The 21,447-nt window shown below is 37.4% G+C and overlaps 2 protein-coding genes across 3 annotated transcripts; one reads left to right on the top strand and one right to left on the bottom strand.

Moving 5' to 3' along the window:
- The first annotated feature begins 1,356 nt into the window (after nucleotides 1-1,356).
- On the top strand, nucleotides 1,357-10,428 carry LOC124168174 (DNA polymerase subunit gamma-2, mitochondrial). 2 transcript variants are annotated; one of them, XM_046546303.1, is made up of 8 exons: nucleotides 1,359-1,810; nucleotides 1,890-2,393; nucleotides 2,808-3,091; nucleotides 3,364-3,537; nucleotides 5,403-5,622; nucleotides 7,140-7,266; nucleotides 9,410-9,506; nucleotides 9,632-10,428. In XM_046546303.1, exons 2-8 carry the CDS (start codon nucleotides 2,171-2,173, stop codon nucleotides 9,689-9,691), a joined length of 1,185 nt encoding a protein of 394 aa, XP_046402259.1. In that variant the 5' UTR covers nucleotides 1,359-1,810; nucleotides 1,890-2,170; the 3' UTR covers nucleotides 9,692-10,428. The 2 variants fall into 2 exon arrangements, with proteins under 2 accessions (XP_046402268.1, XP_046402259.1); XM_046546312.1 differs by lacking the exon at nucleotides 3,364-3,537 and having other exon boundaries at nucleotides 1,357-1,810.
- Nucleotides 9,724-20,026, bottom strand: LOC124168189 (ER lumen protein-retaining receptor). Its single transcript, XM_046546322.1, has 5 exons — nucleotides 19,822-20,026; nucleotides 19,268-19,457; nucleotides 19,115-19,184; nucleotides 17,043-17,295; nucleotides 9,724-10,994 (listed from the first exon to the last, which is right to left on the bottom strand). The coding sequence occupies exons 1-5, from the start codon at nucleotides 19,910-19,912 to the stop codon at nucleotides 10,960-10,962; spliced, it is 639 nt and encodes a 212-aa protein (XP_046402278.1). The 5' UTR covers nucleotides 19,913-20,026; the 3' UTR covers nucleotides 9,724-10,959.
- Nucleotides 20,027-21,447: the final 1,421 nt, after the last annotated feature.

Below are 21,447 nucleotides of genomic sequence, written 5' to 3'. Positions count from 1 at the left end.
GCGTGACACGGGCGAGAGATTTCAGGGGGGGCAAAATTTGAAAAGTTTATTAAAAAGTAAATGAACTTTTTCTAATTACATCATTTAGCAATAATTTATAATTTATTGAACAGTAATATTAATGAAATTTCTTAATAGCAAACATAAGGTGTGTGATTTCAACTACCGCATCTCAAAAAAAGTAACTTACGGATATGTCATATTTTAGTGGTATGGGGGACGAGGGCGAAGGACTAGGGTGGCAAACTGGTCTTTGTCCCCCCTGATCACACTCATTATTCCGGTCCTGCTTTTTTCACATTTATTGCACGATTCTCAGGACACTTTTTGAACACTTTCAGCACGGTTTTATGCTCGCTTTATTTTCACCAGGGTGACGTCTCCACCCGCTTTACCACTCCTCTACATTTGGTGCAAAATATCAATAAAATGAACACGATGATGGACTGATGAGCGTTCAGCAAAATTTGTCATCGGTTTATAAAAGCTAAACGCTACCATTATGTATCTGTCCTTACACATAATTATTACATATTTATAGTTACTTAAGTAAAAGCAGGGCAAAAGCGTGATTACGCTTTTTCCCTACTTTTACCACACAAACTGCTTTCAAAAGAGTGTAGATGTTTGTTGTTTATTAGACTTATAAATGAAAATTGTAAGGTATTAATATTCGCTGGAATGTAACTAGTGTGGGGGAGCATGATTGACTATAGCGGGATGTGTGCTCCCATGTTGATCAAAGGATCTAGGGATGAAATCCAGTGTGAAGCCCAAAACAGATCCCCATGAAGCTTTGAGCAGGCTTCAGACCATATATATGTAGGACAAACTGGTTGTAATTTCAAAGTAAGGACAGCAGAGCACAAAAGATGTTTTGAGAAGAAAGACACCAAATCCCAGCTAGCCACTCACCTTATCAACGAGAACCATTCATGCAGTTTCCAACCTAAAATACTGGCCTTCGAAGGAAAATTGCAACCAAGGGCGATACTCGCCACTGAAAATTTATATGTAACCAATATTTGGTTCAGAATTAATAATATTTTTCATAGGTCTGTTAATGAAAAATAACGGCTCTCATTCGCAGAGGTATTATTGGAAAGGTCAGACACAATCAAGTAACTTTGAGAGACTACGTATGACATTCAGTGTTTGATTTTTGCGATCCACTTATTTTCGCCGCGCCTCTGAAGTGCCGAAAGCTGCTACGGATGGTTTTTGCTTTCCTCTAGGGGAATAGATTCAATTTCTCGCACTGTCGGGATCTCAGCCGCTGATGCTGGCGCAATAGTCAAAACTGCTTGCGCGCTGCAGTTTTAAAGCAGGCGGGCTTCAGCCCGTCCAGAAACAACTGAAGTTCCCAACCCACCCGCTGAAGTCAATATTTTCATCTGTCCTCATCAGAAAAACTTTCTGAGAATTGAGTGGCGGATGAAAATTCGATTTTTCCTTGGACAGAGACTTAAATTGCAGTGAACGTATTACTTATTTCTCCTCTTCAGCGTATTTTGTATATGGTAATGTTTGCGAAATCGTCTATAGTTAAACTCTCGTACCAGCGGAATTGTGTTGCCTTTATCAATACGCTATTGAGGAGTCCCCACTCCAAGCCGTGCTCCAAAAATTCAGAAGAAAAGACTGTGGTAATCACCCAAGATATAGTAAATCATTTGGAAAGAATATCTCTTGTTGACTTTGCTAACAAAAAGGGAATCGAGCGGCTTCAGTCAGCGATTGAGTTTGCCGATCGAATACATTCAGTGGATACATCGGGTGTGGAACCCATGGTTTCTGTTTTAAAGGATAGGTAAGATGTGAAATTGCTCCATAAATTTGTTTGCTTATCCGTTTCGGGCTTCCTTTTTTTAATTGTGTAAACATTTCAGTTGCATTTACTTGAGGAATGATATAGTCGATGATGGGAATTGCCGAGAGGATGTGATGGCTAACGCCGCAGTTACAGAAGAAGAATATTTCGTGGCTCCTCCGGGAAACATTCCTGTGACTCCTAGCAAGCCAATCTTAGAAGAACGTGAGGATGCCATATAGTACTGCATTTCGTGATGCAATGGTGCTAGTAACACTTTATTTCTCATTGACGCAGTAAACCACTAGTGCTCGTATTAAATGCGGAAGAAAAGTTAGTATTTACTGGTAGTGTAATACGATGGTTCACATAAAAAATATTCTCAACCTCTGTGGAAGGCAGTACTTTTTTAAACCGGTTCCTTTTAATACTACTGAGTCTATGTTATTGAAATATGACTGTGGCCCTGCGGGTGAATTGCTTCGAAATAACATACATCAAGAGTGGTTTTTAAGTAATGTAATTAATTCAGAGGACCTCATGCTGCCTTTTACACCTCAAGAAAATGGACAATCATTTCAAGGTAAGGATGGCTAGATTAAAATAATTTTTTCGCATTTACATTTCTGTTATGTGGCATATTTACTGAGAGAAGTTCTCAATGATTAATTTTTCTAATCAGAACTCTATGGTGTGGGGAGTTGCAGAAAATTTCGGACCTTCATTTAATTCATGAGCACAGTAATTCGGAATCAAAGCCATACGGATAGCCTATACCTCCCTTATCGAACCTATTTGCTATTGGTGAAAAATCTGGAATGTAATGAACTAATTAAAATGAGATGTTTTATTGTAATAATGTTAAAGATATATAATGATGTTTAATTAAATTTTTATAATGGCCTATTTTGTCTGTGGAGGTAAATGTTGTACGATTTGAAACTGAATTTTTGTATTTATGAAGTAACCATTTGTAAAACTAATTGATTTATTTTAGCCATCAGAGACGCTTTCGCCTATGCAAAAGAGCTGTGCTGTGATAAATTGCCATTTGGAATTTCAAACACAAATGTACAAATGTTAAACAAGCTCGACCCTTCACCTGGCTCTAGTGAATTCTTGACTGATTTCCTATTTATGAACCACAACAAAGTTGGAGGAAGTGGATACTTTTACCCCGAAAAGCATACTTTGCTGAGACTATATATCTTCAGTCATCCGGCAAAATCCACCCAGGCTTTCAGCTTTTGGCAACAGCAAAGGAAATCTTGGTGGAGAAAGGTTAGCTGCTATTTAATGCTGATGATATTACCCATAACGTGACATTTTAAGTCATACAAAGAACTCCTAGGCTCTCAGTTGGTGTATCCCAGCATCTTTAAGGTGTAGTTTTCTCCTGCTCTGAAAGAATGCGGGTACCTGTTAGTACCTTCAGATATTGAAAAACTTAAGGAATTATATCACTATTATTCCTTGTAAAAATTGCTATCTTTGACTGTCTCTCCTTAAGAAGAACTTAAAATATATAAACATCCCATGAACTCATACTTCAGTTTTCAGGGTCACCAGGGCGCTACTCCCTTACAGATGTAAATAGCATACCATTGGGAGATTTGGTGATGATCAGAGCCGAATATCCATGGGGGATGCAATGTCTAGAGGCCCTTTGTCTGAGGGGTACAAAACCATTTGAGGAGATGGATGAGTCCACAAGGATACAGTTTGAGGTTAAGCTATATCTTAAGTATACAAATGGAAGTGATTAATATTTGAGTGTAGTGTACAGGGTGTTTATTTCTGTCCTTTCATTAAGGGTTGGATTCATGTTCGTAAGATAATGATTCTACAATGGTCGTGAATGCCACTAATTTCTTCCCTAACTAGGGCTACTGACTGATAGCAATAATGAGGGCAAGTGCCTGGGTGTGCCCTGAGTTATGGATGAATTAACATATGCATTTGGTAATAATGATTAGTCTCTTGCATTTGTTTTAAATGGCGTTAAAAATTACATTTTCTAAAGATTTTTCTTTAAAACATTATGACAGTATTTTATCCCCTCCTGGTGTGTTTAAAGTAAATACGTAGCTATTAACTCTGACCTATACAGAAATAATACCTAATTGTTTTACATTCTCGATAAACCCGAGGTACCAGCATTAATATAGTATTTGATTTTTTTGTTAATAAAATACTAATTTATTTTGTGTATGTCATAAATTTATCTTTTCTAACCTAGTTCAGTGTTGTTTTTTGATTGCTTACAATATAGACAGATTTTTTGATAGAAGATGCTTTCATTATAATTATTCTTGTGTGCTGTTCATTAGAATCAGAGATAAGTCCATATCTGTATTATGGACATTCTCAGGAACCAAACTTATCAATAACATGGGGACTATGCTCATATATTTTAAATAACATTTTGCTATGCTTCTTAGAACCTCAGCACAAAACATACCCTTCATGGATTAACATTATTTTGCTTGCTATCTTAGTTATACATATAATTTTTGCTGATGCATCACAGTTAAATACTAGAGTTTTTGAACCCTTAAAGGTCAACTTTTCTGCTGCTCTGGAGAAATATCCTTCAGTGTGGACCCTGCCACACAATGATGTTAACCAATTGACAGTACTGTTTGTTAATGCACCAGCATATTTCTGTGGAACTCTTTTGAGTTTCAATATGTAGATGTAAGGATCATGGTAACCTGGTGTGTTGTGCATATGGCTACTGCTGATAAACGGGTCCTGGGTCCAAACCCTTGGTGAAACTTTCATGCATCCCCAAATGAATATCCACAAAGGGTGAGGTGGCTCACTGGTCCCCTACCGTGAATGTGTGAAGTACTTGTGCCTGTGGATTTGTCTGGCCTGAGCTCTACATCTAAATACCTCATGTGAAGGGTTCGTAAATGTGTTGATTAGTATGCTGAGTTGACCTTAACATCAGGAAATATGCAGTCTCTCGACGACGTTAGGCCACCTCATATTGTTAATAAAATTGGACAGCAGCCATAAATCCATACATATTGTTTGACAAGTCTTAACCCTTTCGCTGCTGTTCAATCTTCCGGAAACCTACTCCTCACATGCAGCTGAGCGCATGGCAGGGAGAAAGAAAAGGTGTGTTCACAGCAGTAAAAGGATTAACACATATCTCTCAGAAGAGAACATAAGCTTTTTTATTGCTGGCTAGATTTCAGGTTTATGTTAATTACTATGGTGTAATTCATAAAGATTTTTTCCAAAGGAGGAAATATGCTAGTGAAATAGAATTTCTACGAAGGAAAAAATAGAAAATATGCCATGTATTACTACTGCTATAATTTTCCTTAAGTACGTCCAATGAGGATAGATGTACTGGCAGTAAAATGGTTGGAGTCAGTTCGAGGCGCACTTGCCCACAGAGAGAGTGTCTATCATTGCATTACATACAAGGTTTTCTTTCCTTTTTAACTCTTCTGGCATAGAAGATGACTACCCAGCAAAAGCAGATCTCATTGCTCTGATCCTGAGGCAGATTGAAGTTTTGTAGGACTTGATATTCCTTGAGATATTTTCTTGAATATTCAATGTTTTCTTGCAGGTGAAAGACGGAAGGCGAAGCATCTTACCTCATGTGATAGAATGCGTGACAACTTTAGATGGGGCAATGCTTACTTTCCTTTGTGATGCTTATGAGGAAAGGCCTCTTCCTACTCCTTCTAAAGTCAACAGTAATTCAACAGATAGCAGTATGAGATATACTTTCCACATTCACCGAAGGTTAGCTCCATATAAAGCAAGTTTCTCAGCATCTTCAACAAGTGAGTAAATGTCTGGTGATGATGCTTATATGTGCGAGATGCCTTCATGTTTTTGGGTGTTCACTTAATTGGCTGATATGTAAAGATGATAGTTAAGTCTTCAGACCATCTCCAAAGGAATGTTCAGATGATATATTAACCCGTATGAGTTAATGTCTGATTGCATGAACAATTTTGCTGCACAAACGGAATATTTACAGATTCATGAGTCAAATTACATACTACGTTTCTACTTTCTGTTCATCCATTTGCGCAAGTTGGGTGGTTACACAGGGTACTTTGATGTTCATTCTTACGATCATACATTTATACAGTAACTCGTACCAGTTAATATAGCATGTAAATATACCTAAATTAGCTACAAACTATGGGTGAATTCCTGTAAAAATCTCATCCTCGATTATTTTTTTTACAGTATGTAAATGCTTATGGTAGCTCTCATGTCAAAGAGGTGTAATAATTATCTGGTGTAGTTTAAGTTCTGTGATTTTGATGAATTAGTTTGAATGGCACTTCTTATAACTTTATGAGAATCATAACTTTTTGACTACTTGGTTATTGCAGGAATTTATTGATTTACCTCTGCATTCTTCTTGTTCTGCACTTTTTAGTATTGTTTTATTTTTTTCACTGTTTCAGAATGATCAACAAAATTATATAGATTAGGATTGTATTTTATTTTAAATGACAGATTGTGAGTGTCGCCAAATTGCAATGGATTTTATGGCATTAAGTCATCATGTTCATAAAGTTGTAAGATTCCTGAAAGAACACACTATTTTTCATTTTTTTTCACTTTTGTCAGAGGATGTCAAAACATCCAAAAGTTCACAACACAAATCATGAGGAAAGATAAATATTGTATTCAACTATTGAGGCAAAATTAAAGGTTGTCTTCATGATTTGAACAAGAAAAGTGTGTACTTGTAATGAAATAGAGTAAAATTGTCAATAAAAAAAAAACAATCCATTATTTCACAAAGAGCACTGAATAAAAACGACAGTAGCATTTGGTGGTTCCATAGAGTGGAGGACCACTTTGATAGGAAGATATGAGTGTTGGATAAGATAATATTTATTTGCCTAGCGATCAACAATACAATATGAAAGCAGTATGTACAAAGTAGTAAAGATGTATGCCTGTGAGTCAATGTTTCAAAATTTGTAATTATTCATTATTGCTAGAATTTACAATACATAACTAGTGGAACAGGAAATCTTACGAATTCAAGAATATTGCCTTTTAATTAAGCTTAACTCAGAGAATAAGTAAGCACCTGTATTGGAGGATGGCATGGACTTAAATTTGTTAATTATGTAACCCCAAAGCAAGTTTTATTGCACATTCATTGTAAAATTACTTTTTCAGTCCATCAGCTTTACTAGTTTGTTTTTATTGCTAGCAAATGATAAATGGAATTGAAACTGATGTTAATGTTTTCACTAATATTTTCTAGCGAATTATATAATGACTAATTTATTTGCAAAATCATAATTAGCATTTTTTCTCTGTACAGGTGCATCATCAGCAGAAGATTTACATGATCTTGCAGTGTACCTTACAAAAAGTCTTAGAAGAAGTGGTATTTCAGTTCTTCTTCTGCCTGATTTAACAAAAAAATCTTTGGAAGCTCAGCATGTGAGGTAAATGTGAAATTCAATATGATAAGTCTGGCTGACCCATGCGTATAGTAACACAACCCTATTATTACAATATGTGATAGTTATCTGGCATATGTATGTTGAAGTTGTGTTTACCTTTCCTACAGTATTTTTTTCCCTGAAAGCTGAAGTATTGTGATTGGTACTCAAACATTAACTGCTTTGTACTGTATGAAGTTCCTAGTGAGTTGTGTAGGGTCATTCGATTACAACTCTATTTAAAAAAATGTTTGAAATCCTTCTTTCTTCTATTCCTTCAAAATTTGGTATACATGGTGACATGGCTATTGTGAAGTTTCATGAATGAAAATGACGAAAGCTGAATTCATGTGGGAGTGGAACTGTTTGAAGACAGAAAAAAATCAATGGGCGGGAGAGATTGTAGTAAGTGCGGGGGAGGTGTAGGATGATGATGAGATTGCAAACAGTTGGCGTGTTTTTCAACTGGTCTACCCCTTGCTAACCAGTCACAACTCCACTTCACCTATAAAGTCACTCTCCTCTGCTAATGGACTTGGTGCTTCTATGCCTTCCTCTCCGAACAAATCAAATTAAAGAGAAAGACCAACAAATACTGAAATCTCACAAAAGATATGCCATGGGAGGCTATGAATATTTGGTGAGTGAATCACCTGTGTGTCTTGATATTTTTAGTGATTGAGACGGCACTCCAGCGACAACATGGATTTTTACAGCATGAATTAGAGATTGCAGACCAGGAATTTTGCTTCAAGAAATTTTAATTGGAAAACAAAATAAATTTTTAATTAGTAAGATGATTTAGTGAGCATCACCTCCTGGATTTGAACATGATGTGGAGGAAGCCACACTGAGTAACAACTTTGTAGTCAGCCGAGTGCCATCGATATGTTTTCGATAATGCCTTTACTATTCATTGCGTAGAAATGCACATCTTGCATTCTAACTTGCAGTTGACGAACAGTATCACTAGAAAACACTTCAGTTTGTGGTAAGCTCCCTCATTCTGGTCCACGGCCTTGGCGAGCTCTCGACATCACCAATCAGTGATGTCGAGAGCTCGCTAAGCCGAGCCAGACCAAGTCTTCTCCCCAGATGAAACTACATATTCTGTTCTTTATGTAGCAGATCTGTCATAAAGATTCCATGCCTGCAAGTCATGTAGTCTTTCAGTTCCATTGTGGCTGGTGATTTAATCCATTCGGTAACATGTATTGTTCTTGTGATACTTGTACTGTTTATTTTGACAGCCACTAAGTCTGTTTTCAGAGTTATGTATAATTTTTTACCTCACCTGTAAATTGGGTACCCCATTTATTGTATTTATCCGAATGCAGTCCCCCCCTTTTTTCCCAAAAATGCCCATGGAAAACGTAAATGGGGTGCTATATTACGACTGCATTCAGAGGACGACTATATTCAGAGTAATTCGGCATTTTCATTCAAATTAACTTCGTTATGTACCCCTCTGAGGAGATATATTTAGTAATAACGAGCACGTACTATTGCAGCGGCTTCTGGGCCTCACTATATCCATATTTTGTTGTTAATTAATTATACGCCTTTTGATGGTACATAGCCAATTACTTGTTATAACAAGATTCTCGCTATATGCCTTATATTACGCTGAATTTTGTACATAAAATGAAGAACCATACATTGCAAGCTGCAATAGGTGATTCAAATGGAAGCAATATTTTCAACCTCTTTTTCCGTCAGTGTGTATCTTTTGTCTCAAAGTTGTCCTGTACTTCCACAAATAATTTTTGCCAGGACTTAAAAAAGTCCTTACTTGGGCTTCTTCAGCGAATAGTTGTTATGATCATGTTTTCCATACTTCCTCCATATTGTTTGACACCTGAAGACTACACATTTGTTAGAAAAAACCTGCCAGCATCTGCAGGGCAGAATTTTAGCTTGATGCTGAACAATCTAGCATTAACCTCATCTTCCACCCTTAAGGTGCTGGCAGAATTGTCAGCAAAACTGTTATCATCAGATATCAAACAATGTGGTGGAACCCAGGAAACATGCTTGCACCAGAAAGTCATTTGTAACACCTAAATTTTGTTATGCATGTTAATGTTGTAGTTTTACTGTACATATATCTGTATGCTGTGTATATGATTGGTAATTTCCATTCCAGGAATGATGAAATGGGCATCCCATACACAATTGTAATGAATGAATCATCTCTCAAAAATGGAATCATTGGTCTGAGGAGTCTGGATACAACGCTAAAGGTGAGATTCAGTGCTTCTTAAACTTAAAGAATTCAAATGGAAAAGCATTATCTGCCAAGATTTGTAGGTAGAACCGATGAATTTGAAGTTGAATTTTCGATAATTTCTGTTTCTCATAATTTCAGGAGCAGTTACACATCACGGATTTGAAATCCCACATGAGAAAACTATTGAAAAACTACTAATTTTTTATCTGTATTATCTATGTTGAATAAACTTGTCATACAAAAGAATTTATTGTTACATAAATGTCCTTACAGAAAACAGTGTAATTTTTCAAGCCACTCACCCCAGAGGTGAGCTGCCTGCTGTCGGGCCATAATCTCCTTACAAAATGTTTAAAAGAAACCATTATCATCTGGTAGCAGACAAAAAGAATACAATAATTTTCAGGCAATAGTGAAGCAATATACGTAATGAGTGAATGAATCACTAATTAATTGTATAGTTACAAAAATGACTTATCAATTTTTTCATAAGTTATGTGGTACTCAAGTGCCACACACTAATTTCTAGATTAACTGCATGCAGTATCTTTCACATATGCAATCTCTTAATTCACACTAGCACTGTGAAATTCCTCAAAAATGTTGGTACGAAGGACACTAATGACCTAAACCACCATACCGAAACATGGGACCATACAATCAAATAAGAGCAAATGAACCCTTTGGTTGAGTTTCTGGAACATTATTGGCCATCACTTCTCCACAGACATTCCAACACTCGTGCATGTTCATTAGCCTTTTTGAATATCATCTCCTTCAAAACAGGTATTGTGCTTGGTCATTCCAGTATCAGAATGAAATTTTCCTCAAGTTTTCCCATTTGTGGAGGCCACAAAGATCATTCAAGTTCAACAATAAAAACCAACAATTCTATTTCATTAATAAGCTGTTCGGCCGGGAGCAATTAATTTTCACCCTCAAGCCAAAAAAAATGCAATAAATACTGTTCATTTAATTCTCGCATGGTTAATTGTCATAAGCATTAAACTTTTTTTGGCAGAACTTGAAGTAAATGTTACACGATTTGACAACAGAACCAAGAAATCACAGTATTTCTCACCATTTCTCCAATGATTGAATGATCAATGTAGAGGGTAAAAGATTGGAATAACTTACTCAATATTTGGAGACTTGATAAACCTTTCCTATTCTACTACGGGACTTCATTGGAAGACATACGTCATCTTCCAATAAATTTGGCATGATAAGATTCAATTGGTAGTGATTTCCAATCTTCTTCAAGGGTTAGAGAGAGGAGCTGCTGTACGGCCAGGGATGGCCTCATAGTGACACCACGCCTCTCCCACAGCTCAACCCTTGGCCCATTTCACCAACAGATGAGAAAATGCAGTTCATTCCCAGAAGCCCATGCACACACACAATCTCTGCATTATGTATTTACACATATCATGATAAAGAGTTGATTGTTCTGTTAAATATGGAACTTAAGCAGGCAACTGCAACTTCTTGCCCTTCAACACTAGAAAGAAAAAATGAGAGAAATTAGTTATGCCACAAAGTTAAACAAAATGAAATCAGGAAACACATCGGTTGGGATACAACAACCATCAGGGCCGGGACCAAGTTACGACTTATTTGCACCGTCACCTCGGGAGGAGGGTGGAGAGGAAGGAAAATGAGATGGAGGCACCGTCGTGACTTGAGCCTGAAGACGCCTCCAGGGTAAGGAGAGGGATGGAAGAATCTCAGCACCGTCATAAAGACAACAAGAGCTACCATTAGCAAAACCAAGCTTGGCTGTCACTACAAATTTGGAAGAATATTCTATAATTAAGAATATTCCACAATTTTTTCTGTAGATTGTACTAGAAACATATAAGATCTCAACTAAACATCCAAGGACATCTTTTAATATACATTGTAACTGTTGCCATTTGGCAGGTTACATAGTTTGGTTTAAGTAGATGTTTTTGAGGGAAGGTGAGCTTCATTTATTTGTCGTGTATCGTGTTTGGCTGTGTGTGTGTAGTTGAGTGAGAATGGATTTGTGCGTAATGCATTTCCTTCCCTCCCTACAATTCCCTGCCTCCCGATTTTGGGGTTTTCCCATCGCATGACTGCGCGTATGTGCCGAAGAGAGAAGAGTGTAGTCCCCCTCATCCCACCCGCCAAACAATGACAGTGCATGGTGGCTTGTGACCACTTGCATCTACACCCCCAAATAGATAAAACATGCTTCAAAACACCCATGCTGAGGAGTCTCAAGAGATAGGCCTCTTTCCCAATTTCTACCTAACCCCAGAGAATCAACCCACTTTGGGATATAAAACCTCGAGAGCCACCAGCTGAAAAAAAAGACACCAACTCTGGCCTCGTCACACTGCCAGAGGCTCTGCTAATTTGTCTAGGTGCCTCATTAAATAAGTGGTCTGATGAGAGAGACTGGACCTGGAGGAGTTTGGACGGAAAAGGAGGAGAAAGGCGGAAAGAAGGAATCAGGAAAACGGTAGATTTCCATTGCCAATTATAAGGTCAACCCATGTCATCCCACTGAGTATTCTCTCAGCCCACGGTGTGCAGAAGGTGCTGCGACCCCCGAAAGGAGCCATCCGGGGATGTCATCCCTCAGCTGTGCACGAGAGCAGGAAAAGTAGAAGTACAACCCCAAATTACGTCCACCAAGTAAAGAAGAATCTTGACTTAAAGACCTGATATAATGACCTAGAAGAAATCCAGAATCCCCCCCCCCCCCCCCGAACCCCCAAGGACCGAAGAAAGCCCCTGTGTGTTGAAGAGCCGCCGCCCCAGCGTTTTTTATTGCATTTTGATTTATATCCCCCTTTGCTTTGAATGATCGCATCTGTTTTTGTACTTTAGGAAAAGGTGGTGGTTTCTATCAATAATAGTGCTTAAGGTTGTTTTCTTTTCTTGTAAATTCATTTTTGGGTGTTCATGTCTTGGTGAGAAACCATGCCAAAGATTGATTGGAAGGGAAGGTTCTTGTTTTCTTTTTGTTGAGTTGTCATTGTTTTGTCCATTTAATCATTTTGGTTATCATCACTGGCCAGTTTGATGTTCAAAGCAAGGAATGATATTGAATCATTTCATGGTTATAAGTGTATTTTGCCCTGTTTTTCTGCATTAAATATTCTGTCGAAATCAGAATCTATGTTGTAAGCTCCCATTGTTTTGTGTACGCTGATCATCACAGTGAGATTCCCCACAAAATAACTTTCCCTTCCCCTCCTCTTTTTCCCACCCTCCCCAACCAACCCCACCTACTCCACGTCACAACATACACACAAAGATCTCACCAAAATTTCACTCATAATAGGGGTGTTAACCTCAAACGAAATTACCCATTTAAGTAGATGCTAACGGTGAGTTATGGCTAACAATTCTCATTGGTGAAAAAATTTCTGCAATAGGTGCATTACATTTTCTTTGGTGCTCCGTTGAAATTTGTGCGTCTTTGAAACGGCCAGTTTCGGCGGGAAGTCAGGCTCGAATGGCTGTGACGTCACACACACCTACTTCGCTGACTGCACGCTTTCGGTGAACGCCGTTATCCGTGCCGTGCTTGAATTTGTGGATGCCGTGGTGAGAAATGCCTTCGGATTGTGGCTTTGTGAGGGCTAATTCTACTACCCCACCTAAAATGAGTGCTCTGATGCTCATTTTTTATCATGAATAAGAAGAGGTCAAGACAAGAAAAAAATCTAAATACGCAGTAATGACATTTTTAGCGCTCCGGAAATTCAAGGAGTCAAGCAGGCAAGTTAGGAGTCAATGCATATTAATTATTATAGCACTGTTAAATATGTTAATCGTACTTAAGAGTATATTTTCCATCAAATATTTAATTTTGTTACGATTTACTCAGCCCTGGCTTCCATTTTTATTCGAATTATCCCCTAGTAAACGCTGAAATGGTTCTCGAGGGGTACATTTCATATTATATCACAAATCCCTGTCACGCAATGCTCGTTTTTTAGTTTTAAAGGCTTTTGATAATTTATAGCCTATAAAAACTTAGGTGACATAAGGAAACTATTATCATAAAATAATCACTTTTGTTCGTCGCAGATTTGTCTGAATCATGATATGGAATGGCGAATTATTGTCAATATTTATTCTTGTGAATGTTACTGTAAGGCCCCTTGCACACGCACCGATTTTGGACGGCCGGTAAAATACCGGCCGATATTTTACCGGTGAAGCACTACTTGCACACACGCCGGATTTTCACAGGTCAAAAGATAAGTTGTTTGCTTGTTGAGCTGGCGCAGGGGATCCGCAGTGGCATTGGCCGGTAGCTAACAGACTTGTTACCATTGCCGGTGCGCGGTCGGTCAGTGTGCAAGCTCCCATGCCCTTCCATTGTTCACTATTGGAATGTTGCCGGCCGTCCAAAATCGGGGTGCACTACGGGTCTATTATTATGGGCCTAATAAGGGTTGAAAACTATCTCAGCGCTGCCAGAAAAGAATACGGCGATTCAGCAGTTTGTAACTTCTAACTTAAAAGAGAATAATATATACACTATGAAAGGAAGAGTTTGTCCTGAGCAAAAAATCAGAAGAAACCACAGGAAAAATAATTTTTGACACTTATTCTTCCGCCATACCCAGGGGAAACAAAATTTACAAATTCATTTGGTTCACAAGGTACTAAATACTTGATGGCATTACATTTTTTATACTCACTCCATGTCAAAGCTTGATATATTGGATCAGAGGGTTTTCGAATTTGAATTTCAAAACATTCAATTATATACTGTACATTGCTGTAATTGGCTTGAAAAGACAAAGGTAGATCAAGTTTGTTATGCTTCGGAAAGAATATTAAATTTTTTAAGCAATGTGAAATAAGAGGTAAAGTTGCGTGGATAGTAGAAAAACTCTTGTCTTACTGATTTGTAATTGGTCTCCTAATCTCTCCAAGCTGTCATTTAATTGAATTTTGATGATGGTGATGAAAATGTCTCTAGGGGCAATCTTAAATATTCCAGAGGGCAAATCAATCGCGTACATTGGATCATTAGGTATTCCTAAGTATCTCTAGGGGTAGCTTCATTATTAAGTCAGTTATATTACTGTTTTCACCAACTCCAAAACTCTCGGCTGAGAATGTGCTCGAGAATATTTCATCAATAAACATTATGTTTGGTTACTGTGTGCCAATCTTTGGTGTATTAAAAATCTAAGACTATGTTAGCATCAATTAACTTCGGTGATCATTGAATAGTAGCATAAACATTGTTCTTAATCTTTCGTAAATTATTTCCATTCAAATAACTTAAATTAAAATTTTTTTCGTCCGTTCGACTTATTTGGGAAGACCGCAAGTAAAACAATATCAAGTAAACTGACGTTGTGATGCTGGCATTTAGTATAAATTTAACACTAACATTAAAAGAATCTTCACAGCAATAATAAGATGTCTTGCCGTTGATATTTTTGGTCATCTCGCATTGCTGCAGTTAACCATTTCCTTCGCACACGAGAATTAAGAGGCACAGTTATAAAACGTTTTCCCGGATTTCTTATTGTGGTAGAATTACAAAGCGGTAGAAAGCGCCGCTATATATATACGCCTTCTTCCTAATTTCCTCCATTTTCACCCTCGTTGTTTCTTCTCTGACGCAGGATCACAGGTTTTTCGACCGGGTTGACGGCTTCCGCGAGAAGTTCGCTGTGTGCGACGTCAGCATGCCTTCGGCAACCTTCGTGCGCTTTCGGAGCGTTTGAGCCGGCCCTCGGATTCCACACTTTTCGCCTAGCCTTTTTAGGATTAAATTTTTGATTAGAAAAGCGCTGAAACTGTCGCCGGTATCCCCTCGGTGTGTACTTTCATTTAAGACAGTAAAAAAAAATTGGTGAACAACCCTATTGAGAGGGTGAGAAACCAGGGGTTTTAAGTGAATTTTTTCTAAATAGGTAGCTTTAGGCACAGAAATTCATAGAAGAAATATACAAAAACTTGGTGGCCAAAGGATATCAGTGAGCCTCCGTTCTGTGCTGAAATTAAATGCATTACTAAAGATTTAATTTATCCTGACTGTTTTCTTCACCTAATTTCTGCACTTAACTCTGTTAAGATAAAAAAAATCACTTGCACCCCTTGGCTTCTCAGCTTCTCAATTTCACTTAAGGCCAACTATAAGTTAAGAGACTTCTACAATTTCTGAGTTATAACATGGAATGTCTCAATCACAAAGTCGGGTTAATAACACGTTAGGATAATCAAGGAGAAGACTGAGTATCTCGCCCTAGGCATCAGGGAAAATTTAGTCCTTAATTCACGATTCAAAAGAATATCCATGCTGCTAGCTGTCTGAAGGCTCTTTTAAAACTTTAATTCCACTGAAATTAAGTTCACAAATTATGAATTGTTTTTCATGCGTTAATTGTAATGAAAAATGTTTTAAAAATGTGAAAATATTTCTATTATAGTTTAGTATTCTATTGACTTCTGCTCTTCAAAAATGATCTTTTATGATCAAAAGGAGAGTATAGGTAAATGAAGATTTTTGTCAGAGAACATTAATGCAGGAATCTGGTAACAACCCTGACATTGCAGGAGGTATCATTGTGCAATAAATTAAAAAGTGTTCCTCACTTTTTTTTGCAACTTTATTTGGGTGCAAAACTTCATTGTCACTAAAATTTTGAAGAGTGTGTTGCCCATCATCCCCAGGGCTCTTCGAAATGGTGAAATTGGAGTTTTTAATGAAGGCAGAACCCTGAGAGAAGTTTGCTGTATAGAGCATTTATGCGCATTAGAGACCATCAGTTCCTTTGTTTGAGTCAACTCACTTCCTATTTCCTGATGGGGCAGACTTTACCCGGGCTACCAACTTGCCACCCCTAACCACTTCTCCTTCCCCATCCACCTCTCGGCCAAGAGAGGTGGCGCAGGCGAGCTTAACATTAACTTTTGACAAGCTACTCCTTTGAAGGACACATACATACATACCTTATAGCTTGGTGAAAAATACACTTTCATTAAACAATAAATTGCATGTCTTAAGTTTGCATGCCAAAGCAAGAATATTTCTACACAGTGTACGCCAAGCGATGTACTGAATTCCAAGGATTGAGATGATGAGAGGATCAGGTATTAATATTGAAAAATGTACTTATAAATTTGAGCTAATTAAACATCTCATCTTCATGAATAAATATATACGAACATACTTAGGAACAAAGTTATTTTAGCAACTTAGACACAGGAAGGAATATGCCTTCCACCACCAAAGAGATTGGTGTTGGTTATAAGAATGTCATCTGGAAAAGGGGAAATTAAGAACAGGTCCAAATATTCAATATTTCCCCGTCACTAAATATCCTTCATCATGATTCTTCTACTCTTTTACCCTAGAGCCTTCCACTTCATGTGGGGAAGTGATATTGTTGACCACTTAAAATGAGTAGCTAAACCACTCAATGAAGCAATTTGAACTAGGTTGACCAAGCTGGTTGAACAACATGGAGTAATGTTGAACTAAAACTTGAAATCTAAGCCCAGAGCAAAATAATTAATCAAATTTCATCTTTATTCTTACCTTTAGTGATGTAAAGATAGAAGAAGTCACAGTAAAGCACAGTCTGAACAACTCCAGCTACTATGGCAATGAGATCATAATGCTCTTCAGAGTAATAGCGATAAATCCAGTTGAGAACATACAGTGCTCTGTACGAGCCCAAAGCAAACAGGTAATGTGACGTAATGCTTTCAGCTTCTCCAGTTTTGGACACAAGAAATAGCTGTGGTAAAATGGCCACCGACTCCAAATAAATACTAAATGTCCACAGAATCTGTGGGGGAAAAAAACATAAGCAATATTAGGTCGTTGGAGAATCAAATCTCATGTAGTTAAGTGCATATCTAGGAAATTAACAATCAAAAGACGGAAAGTAGCTCTGAAAATTAAATCAGGCTTAAAGAATAAGTCATTCCTTTTGGAGAATCCACATCATAAAAAAATACTGAATTTCCACGTCAAATTCATCCAAATACTCAAAGAGACAAAATGCAATTGGTGCATTCTTGTATCTTATATAAAACACATCATCGACCAATAGGGTAGTTTCCTTCATCAAAGCAAACTATCACTCCACGTGATGTCACAGGGACCTAGATTGTATACGAGTAGATAGGAGTTTTACATCATCTGAGATTACCAAGGCATTCATGAGGCACAGAGCTCAGAAAAAAATCTCTTAATAATCACCAATAAATGATTATTGTTTAATAGGGCAATAATAATCCTCATTAAGCCAAGCACTGCCCGCTACCAGGGCACTCTGCAAACTACTAGCAGCCTGCATTGTAGCGGCGGTCACAGCCTCGCCCTAAGGTCACCTCACATGGCAGCAGTGGGAACCAGAAATACATCACATGGGCTTTTCCGAGCATTCATACTTGGCCGACGCTTTTTCATGTGCTTGAAAATTTTCACTTTTCATTAAATTGCAAAAAACAGATACTGTCATATAAATATCTAAGAGCCTGAAATGCGTACTCCAGGAGTAATAATCTAGGCAATAAAAAAATAATAGGAAACCACCCTATTGCCACCTTGAATGCATGCAAAAGCTCTCCCAAAAATATATGGTTCTCATTAGAATGATTTTGATGTCTCTAAGAGAGCATGAAGTCTCTCTGGAACTAATACAGCATAAAAAAAATTGCTGATGACGATATTCATTTCATTAACCTAACCACTGGGTATTTACCCAGGAGTAGCACTACACTGTGGTTTTGAGAATTCCATCATTTGGATCACTACAGAAATTTCAATTAAAAGATATCTTCTAATCTATTAAGCTCCATTGCTCTGCTACAATTATCTGCCAGGTTTTTCTAAATCCAATGGCTCAGTTCAGTCTTGAACTTCAAAAACATGTAAACTGAGCAAACTTTCAGCATCAACTGATCAAATAAGAGGAGTCTTGAGAGCAAGACAAATTATTTTTCCAAGTAAAAGTACTGACAGGGCCTGCGACGAAAATACTCATCCCTCACACTTTTTGCAAAAATGAGATAATATAAAAGCCATGAATTATTAGTGGAGATTTGAGGTCAAGGCGAAAAATATCAGACATATTGACTGCCAAAGGTCAATAACCTTAGGCATAGCGAAAATAGCAAAATGAAAACACAGGAAAACAAAATTAAAGACCCACACCATCATATAAAATACATGGTAAGTGGAAAGACAGCATTAATAATGGAATACAACCCTAGACCAGAAAACTTAAGACATAAGAAATGCGAAGAAGGAAGAACATCTTCATGTTCTTCCTTCTTCGCATTGCAACAACAAATTGACAATAGAAAAAAAAGAAAACTAGGAATGGAATACAGGCGGTATAAAATGGGCAGGCCAGGTTAACCAATTTTGATAAAAACAGCACATAATTCTGGATTTCAAGAACATTAAAAAAGTATTTCATACTGGCCCAATGTAGCGAACAAATGACGGGAACGAATTCGAATGAAAATATTTAACAAGGCCAATAACACACCGCTTAAACTCAACACTTAAAAAAGTTAGTTTTTCATAGCATTGCGATGAGCCTGACAGCCACGCATTCACTTCTCTTTACTGATTAGATATAAGATATACGTTACCTCTAACAAGAAGAAGTCGTGATTGATCAAGAATGACAAACCCACTGCAGGAATAATCAAGAATTCAATCCTGAGGAGAAAAGAAATGAAACATCAACGACAGCGAATACAAAATAGACAAAATATAGCATGATATAAAAAGTCTTCCATTACCTGAAGGTGTCATGATTGTGATCGTATGTTGCCTTGAACTTCATGTACATTAAGTATAGCGTGCCGTAGGAAGTAGCAATGAACACGATCTTCATAATGGTATTATAAACTGAGATGAAAGTCGTAACCAAGTCCAAGTACCTTGTAGTGTACACGATGGCAAATAGAATTTGGGACTTGCCCGATATTCCTAAAACACAACGGTCAGGTACAGGATTATCAACTTCGGTTAAATTGCAACAATTTAACATTTATTCTCCGTCATAAGGGGTAACATTAGTACATTAACAGAAAACAGCATCATCGTCGTTTGTCGGCACCACTCCTGAAGCCGAATATCAACGGCTACAGACAACTTACACACTTAAGGCACCATATATGACATCAACAAATTATTTATACCACATTATAGCAATTAAATAACATTTTTCTTCACACAAAAGAGAATATTTAACGTATATATGATAGTGCCGTATATTATTGATAAACAATTGACTATCTGAGACCGGCTAATAGATGGAATTGTATGCGAAAAAGACATAATTTTGACATACCTGCACATGAGCGTGTCTTCCATATCTTTAAAAGCAATATAATAATTGCTAGTAGATGGGAGAGATCGCCCAACAGCCGGAATATATTCATTTTTGCACGGAGGTCAACCTGCCACAAACACACTCAATATGGCATGAATGACGTGGCCACGACTCGTTTGTTATTCTAGCGATGGCGCTATCGCGCTATCCGCCTATCCGCGCAATGCCAATGTATCAAGAGGGAGAGGAAGGAATGTTAGAAATGGGTGTCCTGATTCAGCAGGATTTTAACATCGCCGATTGAGTTCATTTACCCATCAATTGAGAAATGCGATTAGCAGACTTGAATAGCAGTAAGCTCCACGTTACGTGAGCTTGTATTCCATTGTTCATGTGGTTAAACTGAAAAATACTTTCAGAATATGTTACCGATGAAAAAAAAGAAGTGGCGTATGGGAATTAATTTTCATCAAGTAGACTGCAGGCCTCATTAACATCTCACTTCATGCCTAATTATATTTTATGGTCGTCGTCTGATGACTAATTTGCTGATGACGGCATGCTTGGTGATCTGGGCAGTGGCGCCCCTCACGACCTCTGTGGAAACTACGAGTACTTCAACCTTCCCTTCTTATGGTTATTTCCGGGAAAAATATGGATTAGAGTAGAGGGCCCCGATTAGAAACGGATTACGGGTCCCTTATTTGTTATGATGAAGGCGATCTAAAGGGTCTTGAGCGTCTCTGTCGCGGCAACCTGAACTGCCTCGGACAAGAGGCCATTGTCAATAACCGACCAAGAGAAACAGGTCCGGCTGCTATGCTTATTCTTTACCTCCATTCCCTCGAAGTACTAGCGAAGAATGATCTATCAGTAATTGCTCTTAGTTAAGCGTTATTATAAAGGATGCAAAAAATTTTCATCTAGATATTTGAAATTGTACGCGCAAGGTCAGGTTGTCAAATAACTATTAATGCTTCCTCAAAACCTACGTCTATTTTTTTAAAACGAAAGATTAATTTAAATAATTACTAATTTTCAATTTAAATAATTATTTATTAAATATGATTTTTTTCAATTTCATTATATTTTAATGAACAGGTTAAATATTTTTATCAAAAGTGGTCAAAATCTGTCTTTCCTATCATTACGCGGTGGCTCCTGCAGGTCACATGTATGTATTGCGGGCTTCAGCATTTCCAACCGCATCTCCGCTTCCTCTTAAATGATTCTCCAGGGATCAATATCAGTAAAATAAACTTTTTGTCTACCATCGATGGTATAAGAAGATTTATAAATTAATCCGTAAATTTTAATAAAAAAATATCGCCGCTGCGCTGAATACATTCAAAACATTTTTTTATTTAAAAGTTACTTTGTCACGCGAGAATAAATTGTGGATGATAAAATTGAAGATGTCTTCAAAAGATCAAAAAAAATTGAATATTCTAAAATTATTACGGTTGCTTAGTTTGCAGATGAAAATAAAACAAGTATAAAAATATGCAGTCCACGAAAAGAATTTGGTGACATGCAATATATAGGAATGGAAAAGGTAAAATATGAAAAAATCCAATGAAAAACTGTCTAATACTGAAAAAAGCTAAATTTAAGTGTTAGTTGATATTTACTCAAATCTAATTC

This window comes from Ischnura elegans, chromosome 1, assembly GCF_921293095.1.
Source record: "Ischnura elegans chromosome 1, ioIscEleg1.1, whole genome shotgun sequence".
Classification (NCBI taxonomy): Eukaryota; Metazoa; Arthropoda; class Insecta; order Odonata; family Coenagrionidae; genus Ischnura; species Ischnura elegans.
This window is presented reverse-complemented; position numbering and strand designations above follow the sequence as displayed.

Bases quoted from the DNA above. Each gene is read 5' to 3' on its own strand.
- LOC124168189 (XM_046546322.1), bottom strand. From the start codon at position 19,912: ATGAATATATTCCGGCTGTTGGGCGATCTCTCCCATCTACTAGCAATT. The intron at 19,185-19,267 runs GTAATGGAAGAC...TTTTCTCCTCAG, and splicing joins CACAATCATGACACCTTCAG to GATTGAATTCTTGATTATTC. The intron at 10,995-17,042 runs GTAAGAATAAAG...TTTTCTTTCTAG, and splicing joins CTATCTTTACATCACTAAAG to TGTTGAAGGGCAAGAAGTTG.
- LOC124168174 (XM_046546303.1), top strand. From the start codon at position 2,171: ATGGTTCACATAAAAAATATTCTCAACCTCTGTGGAAGGCAGTACTTT. The intron at 3,092-3,363 runs GTTAGCTGCTAT...CTCATACTTCAG, and splicing joins GGAAATCTTGGTGGAGAAAG to TTTTCAGGGTCACCAGGGCG. The intron at 5,623-7,139 runs GTGAGTAAATGT...TTCTCTGTACAG, and splicing joins TTTCTCAGCATCTTCAACAA to GTGCATCATCAGCAGAAGAT.